Below are 19,040 nucleotides of genomic sequence, written 5' to 3'. Positions count from 1 at the left end.
TATAGTGCTGGCCCTTCCTCATTCTGGTTTTTGTTTTTTTTTTTTAAACATTTTATTTCAATTCTTTTTCTAATCAGGGCCAGCGCACGGGTATTAGGCACCCTAAGTGAATCTTACAGCTTTGTGCCAGGCCTTCCCCCGCCCCCACCACAGCCCTCTCCACACACAATTTCAATTTATGCATTTATTATAAACGATTTTACATGAAAAAGGACACTCAAAGCAGAGTCTTTTGAAATAAAAATATTACAACAGAATGGGTATTATATTTACATGCACTGCTGTGATGTCAACCAGAAAACCCTGCATAAAAGCTAAAAAGACACTTGGAACACATATGGTATTAGGACTATTGTAACGCATGTTGGGTGTGGGCTTGGTCCTCAGATAGACATAAATGAGCAAATTAAATTACAATATGATAAATCTTATATTCTAAAACAGCACTAACTGCCAGCACTCAAACAGTTATAACCCTATGAAAAGGAGACCCTGCAAACATTACCAGGCCCTAAACATCCATATACCTCCTATAAGGAAACAGAACAAACCAAACTTCTACAGATCCCTACATTGAAATGACATTTTAGTAGATTATTTAACCTCAATCACACAAGCAGAACACAGACAGACCCTCACCAAACATAGAATAAAGGGTCATAAAGTATAAATGGAAAAGTGCAATCATAAACTGAACTGGAAACCACAACAAGTCAGTCTCTGTCTGAAGTGCACCAAATGGAAAAACAAAAGCATCATCATTCCTCAGAAAACATCAAACAATAAAATCAAGAAATATAAAGCATCAACCATAATAGTAAAACCATACTAATCAAAAGAATTAATATTTTAAAACAGCGAATGAACAGAATAACATCCAATAATTAAAAACTCATATTTTTTTTAATTTCCTCATCACCAATATAATATTTCAAAACAGCATACACATCAAATAACACCAGATTAATTAAAATCAATAAAGATTTTTAAAAAATCACTCATTCTCCATACCTGGGAACCTTTGACTTCTGGTCAACATGAGATTGTCATGGAGTAGTGGGAAGGGAAGGGAGTTGCACAGACTTTCTCTTTCCTCATATACACATGTTCATCCTCATGCTCACACAGATACACACAAACACTCTTTCGAATCTCACACATGATCATAGACTCATACAAGCTGGCTGGCTCTCTCTCAGGCTCACACACACACACACACACACACAGACTTTCTCTCAGGCACATGCATGCCGGCTCCACTCCCTCTCTTTTACACACACACTCACACATGCTGGCTCCTTTCCCTCTTTTACATGCACACACACACACACACACACACACACACGCACGTTGGTTCCTCTCCCTCTCTTCCACACACACACATACATGCTGGCTCCTCTCCCCCTCCTCCACACACACGCACACACTGGCTCCACTCCTTTCTTCCACACACACACACACACACACACACACACACACACATACATACGCTGGCTCCAATCTCTCTCCTCCACACACACACATACACACACACACACACACACACACATACAGGCTCCGGCTCCAGTCTCTCTCCTTCAGTTGGGCCACGGGCCTTCTCCACTTCTGCCACTGGGTGGGATGGCCTCTACCTCTGCCACTGGGTAGGATGGGTTCTCTGGTGGCCTCAGGCCTCCTCTTTTTCTGCCATTAGGCAGGATGGGCTGCTCTGGTGGCCGTGGGCCTCTTCCACCTTTGCTGTTGGGTGGGATTGGCTTCCCTGGCGGCCGCAAAAGGGATGGTGCAAGGGTATTAGGTGCACTAGGTAAATCTTACAGTCTGGCGCCCCTCCCCATACACAATTTAAAATGAAGCATTTATAACAACAGATTTTACATGAAAAATTAAATTCTGAGGTAAAAATAATATACACATTGTTGTGATGTACTACTATGTTGTCAACCAGAAACTCTGCAATTTGGAACTCATATGGCATTAGGCCTATTGTAACATGTTGGGTGTGGGTATGATCCTCTTGATTCAACACAGTACTATCTGCCAACACTAAAACAGTAACAATCCTACCTATGAAAAGGAACCCCACAAAGATTTCACCAGACTCTAAAATATCAAATCTTCTCTTATCAGGAAAACAGAACAAACCAAGCTATTACAAATTCGTACAGAGAAACCACATGCTAACAGAATGCTTTCATCTCAGTCACGCATGCAGAACACAGACCCTCACCAAATACAGAATAAAGATACTGTACATTCTAAATAGAAATATGCAGACAAAAACTGAACTGTAAATCGCAACACGCCAGGCTCTGTATATAATGCAACAATGGAAAACAGAAATATAACCATTCCTTATAAAACATCAAATAATAAAATCAAGATATATAAATCATTAATCATAATGGTAAATCATAATAATAATTTTAAAACAGCTGATGAACAGAATATCCAATAATTAAAGACTCGTACAAATTTTGAACACTTTCCCAAACACCAATAAAATAGTTCAAAACAGCAGACACACATAACGCCACCAAATAATTAAAAATAAGGATAAAAAATCTCCTGCTCTCCATACCTGGGAATTTTTGATTTTGAGTTGTAACTTATCATGGATTAGTGGGGGGATGCAGTGGCTGTGATACACAAGTTTTCTCCTCTCTCTAACATACATGCTGTCCAACACAAGCACACTCGCTTACTCACACATATTCATACACATACTCACTCTTTTCCCCACATGCTCTCACATACACATGCTGCCTCCTTCCATACCCTCACTCTCCCCTACACGCTCTCTTATACACACACACACATGCTCTCTTCTCTACATACACTCACACTCTCTCTCCCACACATGTTCCCATACACATACAAATGCTCTCTCTCCCCCACAAGTTCTTAGACACACACACATGTTCTCTTCCCCCACAGGCTCTCATCCCCCAAGACTCTTTCTCATACACAGAATCTTTTTCCCTCACATGCTCGCTCTCTCACATGCTTTTGCACATACACACACACACACATACATACACACCCACACACACACGCTTTCTCTTTCCCCACATATGCTCACACACATACATGCATACACTCTTTTTTTTTCTCTCCTTTCTAGTTGCAGGCAGCAGCAGCAGCAGCAGCAGCAGCAGCAGCAGCTTTCTTCTTGGACTTCCATGCAGCAGGAGGCCTCCACTCTCTTCTTTGTGAGCAAACACGGCTCTTGGCCTTGACCACACAGGCTATTTACTCCTCTCTTCAGCCATGCAGCCCAGCCGCCGAGGCACCCTCTCTTCAGTTGCGTGGCCTGGCCGCTGATGCAGCCTCTCCTTAGCCATGTGGCAGGATGGGCTCCCACCAGCAGCCGTGGGCCTCCTCCTCTTCTGCTGCCGAGTGGGATAGGAGCCCCCGGCGGCTGTAGAGCCTTTTCTTCTTTGGGTGGGATGGGATGCCCTGCCCCCTTAGCACCCTCTATAGCCTGGTGCCTGAGGGCCTTGGCCCCCTTGCTACACCAGTGCTGGGATTCCTGACCAGGGTCTGGAAGGTGTTCTTACCAGCCTACTCCCTGGCTGGTTTGGATACTTCTCCGGGTTGTTTTCAGGATTTTGAGCTTTTCATGGTCGCTTGCTGGACACCTGGGCCTTTCCTGGATTCAGTGAACTGTGTTTGAGACACCTAGGGATAGGGAAGACCTGCCCATCTCAGGTAGTGACCCACTGCAAGGAGTAACTCGGTGTTATATTTGGTTAAGGAAAAAGGGACATTAAGTTTAACCATCCAGGAAGAAGAGTTTTGGCTGCCTCTTCCTTCCTGCATAGGAGCAGGGTAAGAAACCTACTTCCAGGGATCCCTCCCAGAGTTACTGCGATAGATCCAAAGAGAGGAAGAACTGCTAACCGTGAGTGCAAGAACTGTTAAAGAGATTAGAGGATACCAATCCGGGGTCTTCAAACTCTGGGGAGAGACAAGAGATGGAAGGGGTTTCCTGCCCAGCTAAAGACTGCCCCGCTCATCGGAGACCCCCATCTCACCTAACCCAGGAAGGCGGTAGGATCCCTTGTCCATTCAAAGATTCCCGCACAGACAGAGAGAAAGCCTGTAATTAAGAGAAGAGAGACTGTGGTGCTGGAAACATATTTATTGTGCCATCTGCAACTATCTTATTCTGTAAATTTAACTTTGGACACTAGCTCAGTGCGTCCAGTGTCCTTATCTGAGCACACAGAAAGAGAAATGACCCCTCTCCCAGGGATAACCAAGAGAAAGTTACCACCCCTGCCCCGGGACCTGAAAAGAACACTCCCCCCCCCCCCCACACACCCTGGGGAAGTGGGCACAGAAAAGAGCTAATCAGGGCTATAAATACGTTTATGGCCCCCACCCCTGCAGGACATGCACACCAGAGTGGGGGTTACAGGGGGATTCAGTAGCCCCACCATTATCGGGTCCTCTGCAGTCTCCACTTCCTCCCCTTTTTCCTCAGCGATATTCAAAATCACTAAGGACTGAGAAATTAACAAAGAAAATTCCTCCTTGTAAAAAAAAAAAAGGCATGCCAGAGGAGAGTTGCTTTTCCTCCTTGGAGGCAATACTTCCCCCCTCTTCCAGCCCACCATGGCTCCCAGTAAAGCTTAGCTTACTCTAAAAACCTTTAATGAAAGCCTCAGACCCAGAGGACAAAATATCCTCCAAATCCTCCTCAAATTCCTTCCTAACTCTCTTCTTCCAGATTCATGAGTTTAAGGGCCACCTAAGGGATCAGCTGAGAAGAAGAGGAGGATCCTGGAGCCATGGTCAGGACCCCATTCAAATTCTCTCCTATCCTCCTGCTAAAATATCTTTTTTTCAGCGATAGGAAAATAGTTTTAAAAACAGCATCTGTGAGAGCTCACCTGAGTGTTATTGCAGCCTACCATGATCATCACAAAGGTTCTGCAGTTTCTCTCTATCCATTCATTTCACGATTAATGAAAGATCCAGCTCACATTAAACTAGCTCTGTGCTATGAGACCTAACGGTGGTTCTTCTAGCACAGTGGATAAAGCCTCCCTTTGAGCCTCTAGATTCATGTCTTTAAATAACTTTTCCTTAAAAGCAATTTTCCTGGATGCTGTAATATGAGCTCTTAGGATAAGTGAATTATTTGCAAAAGTACTTTAAATATGTCCTCTGTTAATGGGCTTGCAATCATTTCACAATCATATGTCAATCTGTTTCCTGTAAGTAGGGCAGTACATCAGTCTTTGCCCTTTCACAGCTACTACAGCAACACAACCTAAAATTACCAATTAATGCTCTTTGCTAGTTAAGTTTTCTTTTTTTTTTTTAAGTATATAAACTTGCAGAAGGTTCCTCAGTGCCAGAAACAGTCAGACCTCTGTTCTAAGGTTATGAAACATATAAAAAGAGGATGTCAACATTGCCTCACCTTCCATAACCCAGAAGGTGAGCCAGGATTTGCTTGGATACAGAAATGAAAGCATTCTTTGTGCCCCCATGTCCTGACCCTGGGCCCACCCTACTTTTACAGCCAAGGATACTGGAGCATTCACCCCCCCCCCCCCCCCCACCACACTCCCCTCTACACAGACACACTCACCCCTTCTCCCCTCCCCCTCCATCCCCGACACACACCGCTCCCATGCCCCTCTCCCTACTGTTTCTGACACTCGCCCCCTGAACCCTTCTCCCTTCTCCCGTCTGTCCTTGATATATACCCTGCTTTCCTTCCCCTATTATCTCTGATATATATTCATTTCCTGCTCCTCTCTCCCTTCTGTCCCCGACACACAAGTTAAACTGGTTAATTTTACATTAAGGATAAACCCCTTGTTCCCCCCCACTGTCCTTGGTACATGTGTTATGCTAAATTATTATTATTATTGTAACTTTATATTAAGGATAAAGGGTTCAATTTTCTGTAAGCCAGCTAAAGGCAAGATATGTGGGTATTTTTGTACCTGAAGAAACAAGAAGACCATTTGGAGGACTTAGAAAATCATTCGAGGTGCAACATTCTCCGGTTTCTTGGATTACCCGAATCTTTGCCTGAATCCAGTTTGGCTACTTTTTTAGAAACATGGCTGGTGTCTGACCTGGGCCTTGGGGTGGCGTGGGGGCCCTTATGTATTGAGCGGGCGCACCAACTGGGAGCATGGCGAGAACATTCGGAGAGGCCACGTGTAGTAATAGCTTGAATTCTGGACTTTGCCTACAAAACCGAGATCCTACAAGCACTGAGGGCGGGGAAGAAGCTTACCTACGAAAATAAGACTATTTTAGTATTCCAGGACTACTTAGCTAAGCTCTCAGAAGGGAATTCTGCGCCGCCTGCATGTGCCTTCATAAATTGGGCCTACAGCTCAGGCTTTGGGTACAGGATACAGGGAGCTCACTGGCTTAATTCGGCAGCAGAGGCAGCAAAATTAGCTGACTGCTTGGAAAGAGAGAGAGACACTTCATCAGCTCATTGAGGATTCTTTTTCATTAATTGTTTTTCACAGCTGTTCATGTTTTCTTCGTGGTCAGTTTCTTTTCTCTCCATGGAGTTCCTGGTTTGGGCACTATTTGGTGGTCTCTTGCTTTGGACTGGCCAAGCGTTTTGTGATGAATTTTTGGATTCTATCATAGCTTGGAGGTTGCCAAATTTTGGCTGAATTCTGCACCGGGAATGCAGAGTTCTCCTGCTTCACAGGGACTTTGTAGTGGCTTCTGTTTCTATCATGGGGGGGTTGGGGATGGGTGGTTTCTTTTTCCATTTCTTTCATAGGGCAGTCAGCTCTTGGTTTCAGGTTTGAGGAGATCTGGGGGGGGTGGAAATGGTAGGTTGGGAGGTGTATGATTCTTTGGGTGACCTTCCATACATTGATGATTGTTAGGGGGTCTGAGGGGGTTCAGGGGAGGGGAGGGGTGGGTGGTTTGTATGGTTTTCTTTCACGGCATTTCCTACGGGCAAACCTGACCGGAATGATGCTGGGAAAGGTTATCTTAGGTTTTTATGGAGGTGTCCACTCTCAAATGTTATTCTTTTTTCTGCTTTGGAATTTTCCTTTTTTCATATATTCCCATGGGTAAATCGAATCCATAGTTAGTGTCCTGGAATGTTTCCCATTAAACGCCACAAGGTTCTCACAGCTTTGAAAAACAGTCTGCAGATATATAGGGTTTCTGCAGGAAACCCATCTTACTGATATAGAACACCAAAAGCTCCGGCGGGACTGGGTGGGGCAGACCGTTTATGCTTCTTCTTCATCTAGATCTGCTGGTGTAGCAATTCTGGTGCATAAAACTGTGACTTTACAAGTCCTTCAGAAAGTTAAAGATCCACAAGGACGCTATGTGATCTTGGTAGTAGAGATGGGGGGGGGGGGGGGGGGGGGGGGGGGAACGGGTTATCTTTTGTAACCGTTATGTCCCGAATACTTATAATCACATGTTTTTTCTTCAAATCATCCAGAAATTATTGTCGCTTCGGGAGGAGTCTCTAATTATAGGAGGCTATTTTAACATTGTGGCGGACCCTGACCTGGACAAATCACACTCTACGAGAGGTATGCCCTTGGGTGCCAGGAAAAGCAAAACCTTTTTGCTATCTGAATTACAACTTGTGGATTCCTGGCATATCTTTCATCCTTTGGAGAAAGATTTTGCTCATTTGTCCAGGGCCCGCTCCACTTTGTTTAGGATAGACTACTTTTTATGCTCTAGAAATAGCCCCCTCAAGTGGAAGACATGGATATAGGGAATATCAAAATATCAGATCATGCCCCTATTTGGCTTATGTTAAATGGTTTGGCAGGAAGAACTTCCCACCTGTCTTGGAAATGTACTTATCTAGCCACAGATACTGCTTTTCAAGAATATTTGCAGCAATGGTGGGCTAATTATGTGGCTAACAATGGTGCTCACTTTGAAGCTCTCCGAATATCCTGATATACTGCTAAAGCTGTATTGCAGAGGAACATAATTTTGTATTTAGCTTGGAGACGGAAATCTATAGATAAGCAACTGGTGGCTCTGGAACTTAATTTGAGGAAATTTAAAGCAGCATTGCGTTTTTATCAACGCAAGCTGCTTTAAATACTCTTTTACATCAAAGGGCTAAAAAGAATATTTTATACTATAATTTTAAATTGTACCAATAGGCTAATAAGACCGGGAAATTGTTAGCTCGTCTTATTAAAGGGGCCCGTAATCCTAATGGGGTCACCCATCTTCGTGATCAGGGTGGGCACCCGATTTATTCAACCTCCGGTATTTTGCGGAAGTTCACCGACTACTATACGAAGCTATACAGCTCAGGTAGTTGTGACCTGACTAAGTGCCAGGCCTTTTTATCTAAACTTGGCATCAAATAGTTTGAGGAATCCCATTTGCAAAGCCTAAATCTGCCTATTAGTTTGCAGGAAATAATTGTAGGCATTCAGTCGGCGAAGTCACTGAAGACCCCAGGTCCGGATGGCTTCTCCACCGAATTTTATAAAATCTTAGTTGATGATGTTCCCTGCTTGTTAATACTTTTGCTTCACTGATCAAAGATGGACAATATCCTGCTGAAGAGAAGCAAGCAATTATTACGGTTATCCCTAAACCCAGCAAGGATCCTTCTTCTGTTGCATCATACTGATCTTTTTCTTTGCTAAATTTTGATCAGAAGTTGTTGGCAAAAATTTTGACCAATAGATTAGCATTAATTCCGCCAGTCTATATTGGACAGGGGCAAGTAGGCTTTGTCTGAGGGAGATACACATCGGTGAATGTCTGCAAACTGTTATCTGTCATTTCACTCTGTACTAGTAAAGCTTTGCCATTTATGGTAGTTAGCTTTGATGTGGAGAAAGCGTTTGACAGGGTGGAATGGCAGTATTTATTTACAGTATTGCAACATATGCAGTTGGATGGGTTTTTTCTAGCTGGGATCTGTTTATTATATATTAACCCTCTAGCTATCAACACTGTTAATGGAGAAATTTCTCCAGCCTTTGCTGTTTATAGGAGTACGAGGCAGGACTGCCCTCTTTCTCCTTTGTTATTTCTTCTTGTCTTAGAGCCTTTGTTAGTGGTGATTCAGCTTTTGGGTGGGATTCAGGGCATCTCGGTGGGCTTCTTTTTTTTTTTCAAGTATGCTGCTTTAGCAGATGATCTTTTAGTTTTTTTAAGTGATCCATTAATTTCTTTGTCCCATTTATTACAGCTGTTTCAGCCCTTTGGGGAATTCTCCCAGACATGATTAGGGAACAGTGAACAGATCATTTTCCTTTAAAATGGGCAAAGGGTTCTTTTTGTTATTTGGGGATACTTATCACATTGAACCTAGATCGATTTTATACTCTTAATATTGTCCCTTTGCTTTCTTTCACACAAGATAAATTGGCGGTGTGGCAGAATATGCCATTGTCCCTGGGTGAGAGAAGAAGTCTATTTAAGATGATTTTGTTCCCCAAATGGCTTTAAGTGATGCAGACTGTGCCCATTTTGTTAAGACATCTGTTGCGGAAGCGCTAGGGAGTGGATTCAGAAGAGAGAGTGTGCCCTTGGGCCATGGCACGACCCCAGAGGAGGACTCCAGAGAAGCGCTGAGGCAGGCGAGACGCATCCGAACACGGGCAGACAGGCTAGAGACTCAGGACCCTGACCTCTGCCGAACCCGAATACACCAGAAGAAACCCAGCAACGCAATGCTGGTCTCTGGGGTAGCCCTCCAGCCACTCAATAACCCTTTTGGACCTGCCACCTGGATACGGCAGGTGCTACAGGACGGACAGAGATCGAGGACAGGCGATGACACTGGAACAAGGATGAAACATAGGCACTTGGAGACTTGGATGAGACAAATGCACTAGGAGACTCAGGCAGGCACTACCCCTCAGGGCGCCCTCCTGGGCTGGTCATGGACCACTCTGTCCCACTGCGCACCCTACACAACCTGGAGAGGCTGGTCACGGACCACGCAGAGAGTGGGACAAGCACAGGACTGAAGCTCAGGATGAAAGAGGGATCCGGGCAGCACTCAAAGAAGGGTCCAGCCTGAACAGGGCTCCAATGACCGGGAACGGACACCGGATCAGATACGGATGTACTCACAGGATGGTCATCTGGAGGTGGAGTCCGGCGAGCGAGGCTAGGCTTGAAACCTGGAGCCAGGAACAAAAAGATCAGGGACAACTGGACACAGGAACAGATGTACTGGAATAACTGGAGACAGGTACAGAAGAGCTGAAACATCTGAGGACAAAGACATCTGAAGGGAGGAACCGAAGAGGGCTAGGACCATCTGAAGACAGGACCGTCTGAAGACAGGATGGACGAGGACGGAGGATAAGATGGGAGACCAAGAACCATGGACGAAAACAAGGGAGCTCCCAAGAAGAACAAGGGACCTTGAAGGAGAAGCGATGACCTCAGAAGTCTCCTGGAAAGATGGAACAAGATGAGGAATCCAGGAGAAGACAGGCTCCTTGCAAAGGCGACGAGGAACTGGCGAGGGGGCCCTTTTATAGGGCTAAAGAGAAGACGCCCAGATGACATCATCAGGGAGGGCCACAGGGCTTTTCCCACTGTGGGAACTTTAAATATCCAGGAGAGGTGTGGCCGCGCGCTTAAGGAGAAGCCAGGACCGGGGACAGTGGCGGCGGCGTCCATGCCACGAAGAACAGGGCTGGCGGCAGAACTTCTGCCACGGGACAGGATGGCAAGACAGCGGCTTCCGGGCCGCGAGGAAGGAAACAGCGGCAGCTCCACCCGCCGCAGAGTGAAGAGGGAGGAGACACTCCTGCCGCACAGAAGCAGCAGCATCTGCGGCCTCCGGGCCGTGAAGCAGGGCCAGGATATCGGTGGCTCCATGCCGCAGAAGGGCAAGGTTGTCGGAGGCTTTGCCCGCCACAGAGAGAGGAAGGTAGTGGCACTAGGCTGCACAGGGCAATGGCGTCAGCGGCCTCCAGGCCATGAAGGTGAGAGACTGCTCACGGCTAGGCCCGCAAGCAGTATCGCAACAGCATCTTGATATTCAAGCACTGGATAAGTTGTTTTTACGTTTTATATGGACAGGTATGAAACCCCAAATTGCTCTCTCCAGGTTACAATAACCATGGCTACAGGGGGGTGGGAGTTAGGTCTCCCGGACTTATTACAATTTGGCCTCTTTTACGCATTGTTCGGGACTGGTTGTATGATAGCTCTGTTTTTACTTTTATTGAGTGCAATAAGGCGATTTCACATAATTTGGATCTTTGCTATTTATTGCACGCATCCTCGTAGAGCCTTCCCTGTGGTCTTGCTAAACATCGGTTGTTGTCTCCATTGCATTGGGCATGGAGAATTTTGATGAAGAAGTTGCATTTATCGGCCTCTTAAACACCTTTTTTGCCATTGCAGTGGAACTTAAATTTTCAGCCAGAATGCCCCTCTAGGGTTTTTTTTACATTGGAAAGCTCAAGGTATTACACAACTTCAGCAGGTATTATCCATAGATGGGTCCATCCTTTCCTTCCAAACTTTACAAATGCAATTTGGGTTGAGGGCTCAAGATTTTTTCTCTTACGTACAGTTACTTGACTATATTCATTCCTTACCTGCCACAGACCTTGCTTTAACTGTGACGCATAAATTAGATGATTTTTTTTCCATATTGAAAGGAGGAAATTCCCTCTGTCTCAGGTTAAGAAAGCACTGCAGACTTTGATCCAAGACATTGGGATTATGACTCTTTTGGATCACTGGCCTTTGGATGGGAGGATGTAATTGACTGATCAGAACCTATTTGTTTGCTTTAAGATGTTGAACGCTGTGTCTTCTAATGGCTATTTACGTGAAATGCAATTTAATTTTCTTCACAGAGCCTTTGTTTCCCAGGTGCTAGCCTTCAGAGCTAAACTTATCCCCACAGTGACTGTTTAAAATGCTCATCCGCCAGGGGCTCTTTTTCTCATGCTTTCTGGAATTGCCCTTTCATTTTGTGGTTTTGGGAAAAGGTTATACATTACAATAATACTTTATTAAGTTGTAATATTCCCATATTGCCAGAGATATTATTGTTTAATGTGGACCCGCCTAACTATGGGAATCATTTTCTATCTCTATCGCACGCGAAAAGGCACTTTTCGCACGCGATAGCTAGATAGGGGCGGAGTCGGGGCGGCGTCAGGACCGGAAGAGGAGGAGTCAGGGTGGCGTTGGGGCAGACGCAGCGGAAACTTCGCTGGTGGCAATAAGGTAAGACCTGCTATCACCGCCAGTAGCGCGCCCAATAGCACCACCTTTCACAGTGGCGCTATTGGGTGCGAAAGCCGGCAGCGATAACACCGCAGTGGTGCAATCACTGCCGGCGTTTGCAGGCCTGCCTCTCGTTTCGCCCCCCATTACCGAGGGAGTCAGAAAGCCGTACGATTTTAGAAAATCCAGGCCTATATTTGGAAAGATAGCAAGAGATTGCTGCTAAAGAAATTGTTAGCACAGGGGTAAACTTTCTATCTTATTGCTTTGAAGGGAAAAGTCTCCTCCTTCCTTTTGGCAGTGGAGGAATGCAATTCATAATATGATGTTTATGGAATCTCTTGCAACTCGTTTCTCTGTACCATCTAAGTCTAGGTTTTTGAAGGTGTGGGATATATATCTTGCCAGCATTTGTACTAGAGCTAGAAGTCTTATTTTAAATACCTTATAGGGATTATTTTTTTGGGATTGGGTTGGCCTGTTTATTGTGTGGGATTACTAGAGGGGAGGTGGAATTAGGGTGGGGTAGGTGAGAAACATCCATGTTTTCTTTTTGGGGTCCGACATACAAGAGTCAGATGTCGGTCTGGTTCTTTGATCATTTTGTTTTCTGTATCTAACATGGATGTGGGTGGGGGAGAAACACTTAAAACAGTTTTTTGCGCATCTTCTATTTTTATGTTGGTTATCTCCTTAATAAAGATATTTCACTAAAAAGACCCTAAAGATATTCTTTTTCAGAAGCACCTTGAACTTGCCTGCTCTGTGTACGTTTAAGCCTCCGTGCTTATTTTGTCATTTGTTTTTTTTTTATCATTTTTCATTGCACTTTTAATTATGTTTGTTAATTTTAATGTTTTGTGTGTATTATCATTATATATGTTTATGTTTTACTCCGCCACAAATGTTTTAGAGTGAATGAGTTATAAATCTTTTAAATAAATAAAAATAAAATTATTTAGGGAAAGCTTTGGAGAATAGGTTTGGAGATGGGTTATCAGTTATTAATGGCATAGGGAGTAAAGCTGGGATGATGTGATATATTTAAATGTATTGTCACTCTAGGTTTTATGTAATTGTTTTGTGTAAAATGTTTTAAAACTATGTCTATATTTTATCGTAGTCCACTTTAGTCAAATGTTTTTGAGAAAGGCAGAATATAAATTATTTTAATTAAATAAATAGAAAAAACTATGCGTGTGCATTTGGAAATCCAATATTTATGCATAGGTTATACTACCCTTCCCACCCCTCCAACCCAACCCCCCCCTCCAGGAATGCCAATTTTAAAAGCAATTAAATATAGCTGCCTAGTTTCTCTAAGTGACTAAGCTTAATCACTCTGCATGGGACACTTTTAGCTAAGTAGAACTCCTGGGATGAACGCTTTAATTAGCTGGCTAGATCCCTTTGAAAATTGTTCTCCAAACACATGCTCCCCTCCCAGTCAAGGACTTTAGAGCAGGGATGGGCAAACTTTTATTTTAAGCAGGGCCACACTTGTGGCTCTTGCGTATACTGGGGGGGGGGGGGGGGAGGGCAGTGGTGGTTGGTGGGGGGGGGGGCACTCTTTGAGCTCCAATCAAGGAAAAGAAGAGGGCTCCAGCACTGACCCCAGCACTTTCCTCAGCCAGACCCCAGGATTTCCCTCCCTTTTACCTGAACTGGTGCAGCCTCTCTGCTTTGAGTCTAGAATGGCAGTTCCTGCCTCCAGAAGAGGACAGGAGCTTTTGTTGGAGGAGGAGGAGGGGGGGGGGGGGCATGGTGGTGGTTGTAGGATCTATGGGTCAGACCTCCATTCTTTGTCCCAAGGATGTCTCAATTTGCTGCTCCAAAATGAAGAATGCAGGGATTGGGTCTTAGCACTTCCTGCCTTTGGCCTGGCTTCACCATATGACTGCCTCCTCCACCGCCTGCATCTTGAGCCAGAGGGACCCAGGAGGAAGGAGGGAAGGAGCACCATGGCAATTTCTTCGAGCAACCCAAGTGACACAGTCTTCATTATCTCCAGCCTGGTGATGCTCTGGCCCAATTTCATCAACAAAGGCCTAAAACAATGCATGTGATGTCAGGCCATCGCTGATGATGGCCACAGACAATGAGATAGGCTGGCTGCACAAAAAGGGAATACGGGCCGGTGGGCCATAGTTTACCCATTGTACCCTACTTAGAGGTACCCTGTACAATACATAATGCCTGCAAGGGGGGAGAGGCAGCAGATCTCTGCAGAGACTCACAGGGTAAAGTTCGAGATGAAGGCAGAGTTTGGCAAGTCCAGATCAAAGACTGCTTCCTTGGCATCAGGATGAGGATTTCTCACGATACTCTGCACAGTGGTGAGAGCATATCGGGATATGATGGTGGAATGAATGGAGAAACTGCTGATTCGGAGCTGAAAAACAAAATAGAAACATGTTAGCAGATAAAGACCATAACACCCATCCATTCTGCCTATTTCCATCTCCCATCCCAGATACCACAGATCCTAATCATGCCTTGGCATTTCCATTCTTTTCCCCATTCCCAGAGATCCTCTGTGCCTACTGCACATTTTCTTGAAATTCGACACTGATGGGAGGGATTTCCACTGCTCTTTTCATGAAGAAATATTTCTCCATCAAAAAGCAGGTTATAAATAAGCCATAACATGACAGCCAATATAGACTCAGCTCTGAGCTCAGTAAAGACTTTACTGAGCATGTGCAGGAGTTTCTACACTCACGCGCTTCCTCATGAACCCACTCAGCAAGCTCAGGAAAACTCCCCTCATCCCATGGTGCCATTTACCAGATCTGTCTCAGTTTGTTGGCCTAGCATGGCACAGAAACGTGTGGCATTGAGTGGGGTGCCAAGAAGAGCACCTAAACAACGTGATGGACCCTCTTCAAGGCTATCTCTTTCACAGCTGAAGAAAAGACATACAGCATTGGCACAGATTCCACCAAGGTGGGCCCTTTCTCAACACCGAAGTGAAGGGCCAAATCATCCTTCATATCATTGAACATTCCCATGGTACTAAGCCATTTACTGTACGGATTCAGGACTAACCAGGGCACCATCCATGTCATTGGTGTGGAGCCCACATTCCAGTGCGTGGTCTACACACTCAGTGCAGCATGCCAAGGCACTGTCGATGGTGTCAGAGTGAAGTGCCCCAGCGCATAAGCCCAAGAATCTCACTACTGGCATTATGATGCAAAAGGAGATTCTGCTGGTGCCATCCATGGACCAAGGCACCATTAGATGGGACTGGTCGATGCAGCCAGCACGGAGTGCCACAGAGCCGGCTGCTGACATGTTGCCAAGTTCCTCCTTGGCTTTACTGGCAGCTCTCAGTGAGGATGAGACACTCTGTGTGTCTGAAGAAGATCTCTCCCTCAACTGCAACATAGAGGATCCCTCAGTCAGTGAGAGCCCAGCTATTGAAACAAATGAAGAATTTCTGTGCCTCCTTAAGCCCTAAGGACTGGAGAAGGTGGTTAAGAACCTCTGCCGTCCAAGAAGCCGGAGATGTTTCCATATATCGGGGCCTCCCAAAGTCCCACACCAATGCATACACATCCTCAAATGTTTTCTGCCCTGGGAGTAAGTCCTTACCATGAGGTACATAAGAACTTCCATACTGGGTCAGAAAAGAGTCCATCAAGTCCAGTATTCTGTTTCCAGCAGTGGCCAATCCAGGTCACAAGTACCTGGCAGCATCTCAGATAGTAGATAAATTCCATGTTACTTATGCCCAGGGATAAGCAGTAGCTTTCCCCAAGTTTACCTGTTTAATAATGGTTTATGGACTTTTTCTTCAGGAACTTGTTTAAACCTTTTTTAAACCCAGCTACACTAATTGCCTTTACCACATTCTCTGGCAATGAATTCCAGAGCTTAATCGTCTGTTGAGTGAAAAAGTATTTTCTCTGATTTGTTTTAAATGTACTATTTAGTAACTTCATGGAGTGTCCACTAGTCTTTTTTTCTGTTTAGAAATGATTCACGTTTACTATCCTACTCCGCTCATGATTTTATAGACCTCTATCATATCTGTCTCCCTCAGCCGTCTGTTCTTCAAGCTAAAGAGCTTTAACTTCTTTTTAACATTTTTTCATAGGGAACCATTCCATTCCATTTATAATTTTGGTTGCCCTTCTCAGTTCTACTGTACCTTTTTTGAGATGTGGTGACCAGACTTGCAAACTGTACTCTAGATGTTTTTGCACCATGAAGTGATATAGAGGTATTATGATATTCTCTTTTTTATTCTCCATTCCTTTCCTAATTATTCCTAAGATTTGCTTTTTTGATCTCCACCACTGCACTCTGAGATGATAATTTTAACGTATTGTCTATGATGACATCTAAATCCTTTTCTTGGTTGATGACTCCTAGTATGGAACCTAAAATCGTGTAATTACAATTTGGATTACTTTTCCCTATGTGCATCACTGTGCACTTGTCCACATTAAATGTCATCTGCTATTCGATGCTCAGTCTTGTAAGGTCCTCCTGCTTTTTCTCACAATCTGCTTATTTTAACAACTTGGAATAATTTTCTTTCTGCAAATTTGATCACCTCACTTGTTATGCCCTTTCCCAGATCATTTATAAATATATAAAAAGCACCAATCCCAGTACATATCCCTGGGGCACTGCACTATTTTCCTTCCTCCATTGAGAAAATTAATCATTTAGGCCTACTTTCTGTTTCCTGTCTTTTAACCAGCTCACAATCCACAACAGGATATTTGCCTCCTATTTCATGACTTTTTAATTTTCTCAGGAATCTCTCATGAGGAACTGTCTAGCACCTTCTGAAAATCCAAATACACTACATTCACTAATTCACCATTATCTGCATGTTTATTAATCCCTTTTAAAAAATGTAGCAGATTGGTGAGGCAAGACTTATGTCAGGTAAATCCATGTTGGCTGTGTGCTGCTAAACAATGTGTATCTATATGCTCTGTAATTTTGTTCTTTAGAATGATTTCTATGATTTTTCCAAGTACTGACAGGCTCACCAGTCTATAGTTTCCCATATCCCCTCTGGAGCCTTTTTTAAAGATTGACATTATATTGGCCACTCTCCATTCTTCAGGTACAATAGACAATTTTAATGATGGGTTACAAATTACTAGTAACAGGACTGCAACTTCATTTTTTAGTTCTTTCAGGACTCTGGGGTGTGTATACCATCTGGTCTAGGTGATTTGCTACTCTTCAGTTTGTCAGTTTGCCCTATTACATCTTCAGGTTCACAATGAATTGTTTCAATTCATTCAAATCATGATTAAATGCCATTTCTGGCATGGGTATTTCTACAACATCCTCCTCCATAAACATCAAAGCAGAGAATTAATTTAGTCTTTCTGCTATGGCCTTTTTTTCCCTTAGTGCCCCTTGTACCCTTCGATCATCTAACAGTCCAATCGACTCCCCTTATAGGCTTCCAGTAGATTCACCTCCTCTGTGGGAGTTCCTTCATAAATCAGACGAGGATCAGTTCTTTCTGAATTGCTACTAGCCATTTCCCCCCTTGGACCAGCAGTGATCTTAGTTGCCCTTAATGTCGGAGTCATGGCTCAGTATTCCTCTGTGGTGAGGGGAAGAAGAAGATATCAAAGAGATTTATTCAGATTATATGCCAGACTCACCACAGCACACATCTCCTCCAGAGGATCTCTACTACTCCAGTTCTTGGATAAGCTGGCAGAGATGCTGTCAGTGTTAGAAAGAAAAAAGACCCAAGGATAGATGTCTTCAGACTGCTTCAGTTCCTCCAGCGGACTCCCTGGCTATCCTGGTTCTCAAGGACCTGCTGTTGAGGATGTGGCATATGCTGATATCTTGCCTTCCAGCCAGATGGAAGGCCGTTTCAGGCTCCAGGTTTTCCCCCATCATTAGGGCAGCACAACTACCTTGCCACTCGGTGATGGTGGTGGAGACAGTGTTGAAACATGCTATACGTACTCATGATCACTCCAACATGCGTCATGGGAAGGATACAAAAGTATTGGGAATTTTTTGGGGAAAAGACCTTCCAGGGATCCGTGCTGACTATTTAGATTGCAGCTCACCAGCTCTGCATGGTGCAGTATTTACATGAATACATACAGCTAAAGCTTTTGTCAGAATCATCAGACTCAGAGGAGGTGTACTTCCATCAAGTAGTGGAGGAAGGTAAGAAACACCTCATCTGTTCCATTTTATGAAGTTTCTATAAGGACCTGAAGGTTGTGAGTGAGAGGTTGTGAGTGAGTGGTCTCCAAGAAGACATGTGTAATCTTCTTACAGGTGTTCCCTACACTTATTCAGCAACAAACTTCAAAAGATGATGCCTTCAGTAGAAAACAATTAAACTTGTCTCTTCTCAAGAGTGTGGCCAGGGATTTTATTCCTGGTATTTCCTAATCCCCAAACGTCAGGAGGATTGGAGTCTATTCTAGACTTAAACTAAATAAGTTGTTAGTTTGGGAGAGGTTCAAAATGAACTCCCTCTGGATGATATGGCTGAAAGATTGGATGTGTGGTCTGGATCTAAAGGACACATATGTTCACATCCACATTCACATTCACCCCACACATCGGAAGATTTGTGATGAAAGATACACACTACTGATACAAAGTACTCCCTATCAGTCTCTCTGAGGCCCCAAGGGTGTTCATAATATGCTTTGCTATGGTGACACCACAGCTTTGTTAGCAAGTAATCTGCATGTTCCCAAATTTGGTCGATTGGCTGGTGCTGGGTCCACACCATTAGGAGTTCTGGAGTCCTCAAGAAGACCTTATGGATTCTCCAGTTCCTGGGTTTCCTGGTCAACTTTGCTAAGTCA

At 44.3% G+C, this 19,040-nt stretch overlaps 1 protein-coding gene across 1 annotated transcript in view; it reads right to left on the bottom strand.

Moving 5' to 3' along the window:
- ITIH6 (inter-alpha-trypsin inhibitor heavy chain family member 6) overlaps positions 1 to 19,040 on the bottom strand; it is a 112,890-nt gene that overhangs the window by 60,628 nt on the left and 33,222 nt on the right. The window contains exon 3 of the mRNA XM_029607650.1: positions 14,451 to 14,605. Within this exon, the coding sequence (XP_029463510.1) occupies positions 14,451 to 14,605 (155 nt within the window). The remainder of the gene's footprint in view (positions 1 to 14,450; positions 14,606 to 19,040) is intronic.

The sequence above is a fragment of the Rhinatrema bivittatum genome, chromosome 1 (genome assembly GCF_901001135.1).
Source record: "Rhinatrema bivittatum chromosome 1, aRhiBiv1.1, whole genome shotgun sequence".
Classification (NCBI taxonomy): domain Eukaryota; kingdom Metazoa; phylum Chordata; class Amphibia; order Gymnophiona; family Rhinatrematidae; genus Rhinatrema; species Rhinatrema bivittatum.
This window is presented reverse-complemented; position numbering and strand designations above follow the sequence as displayed.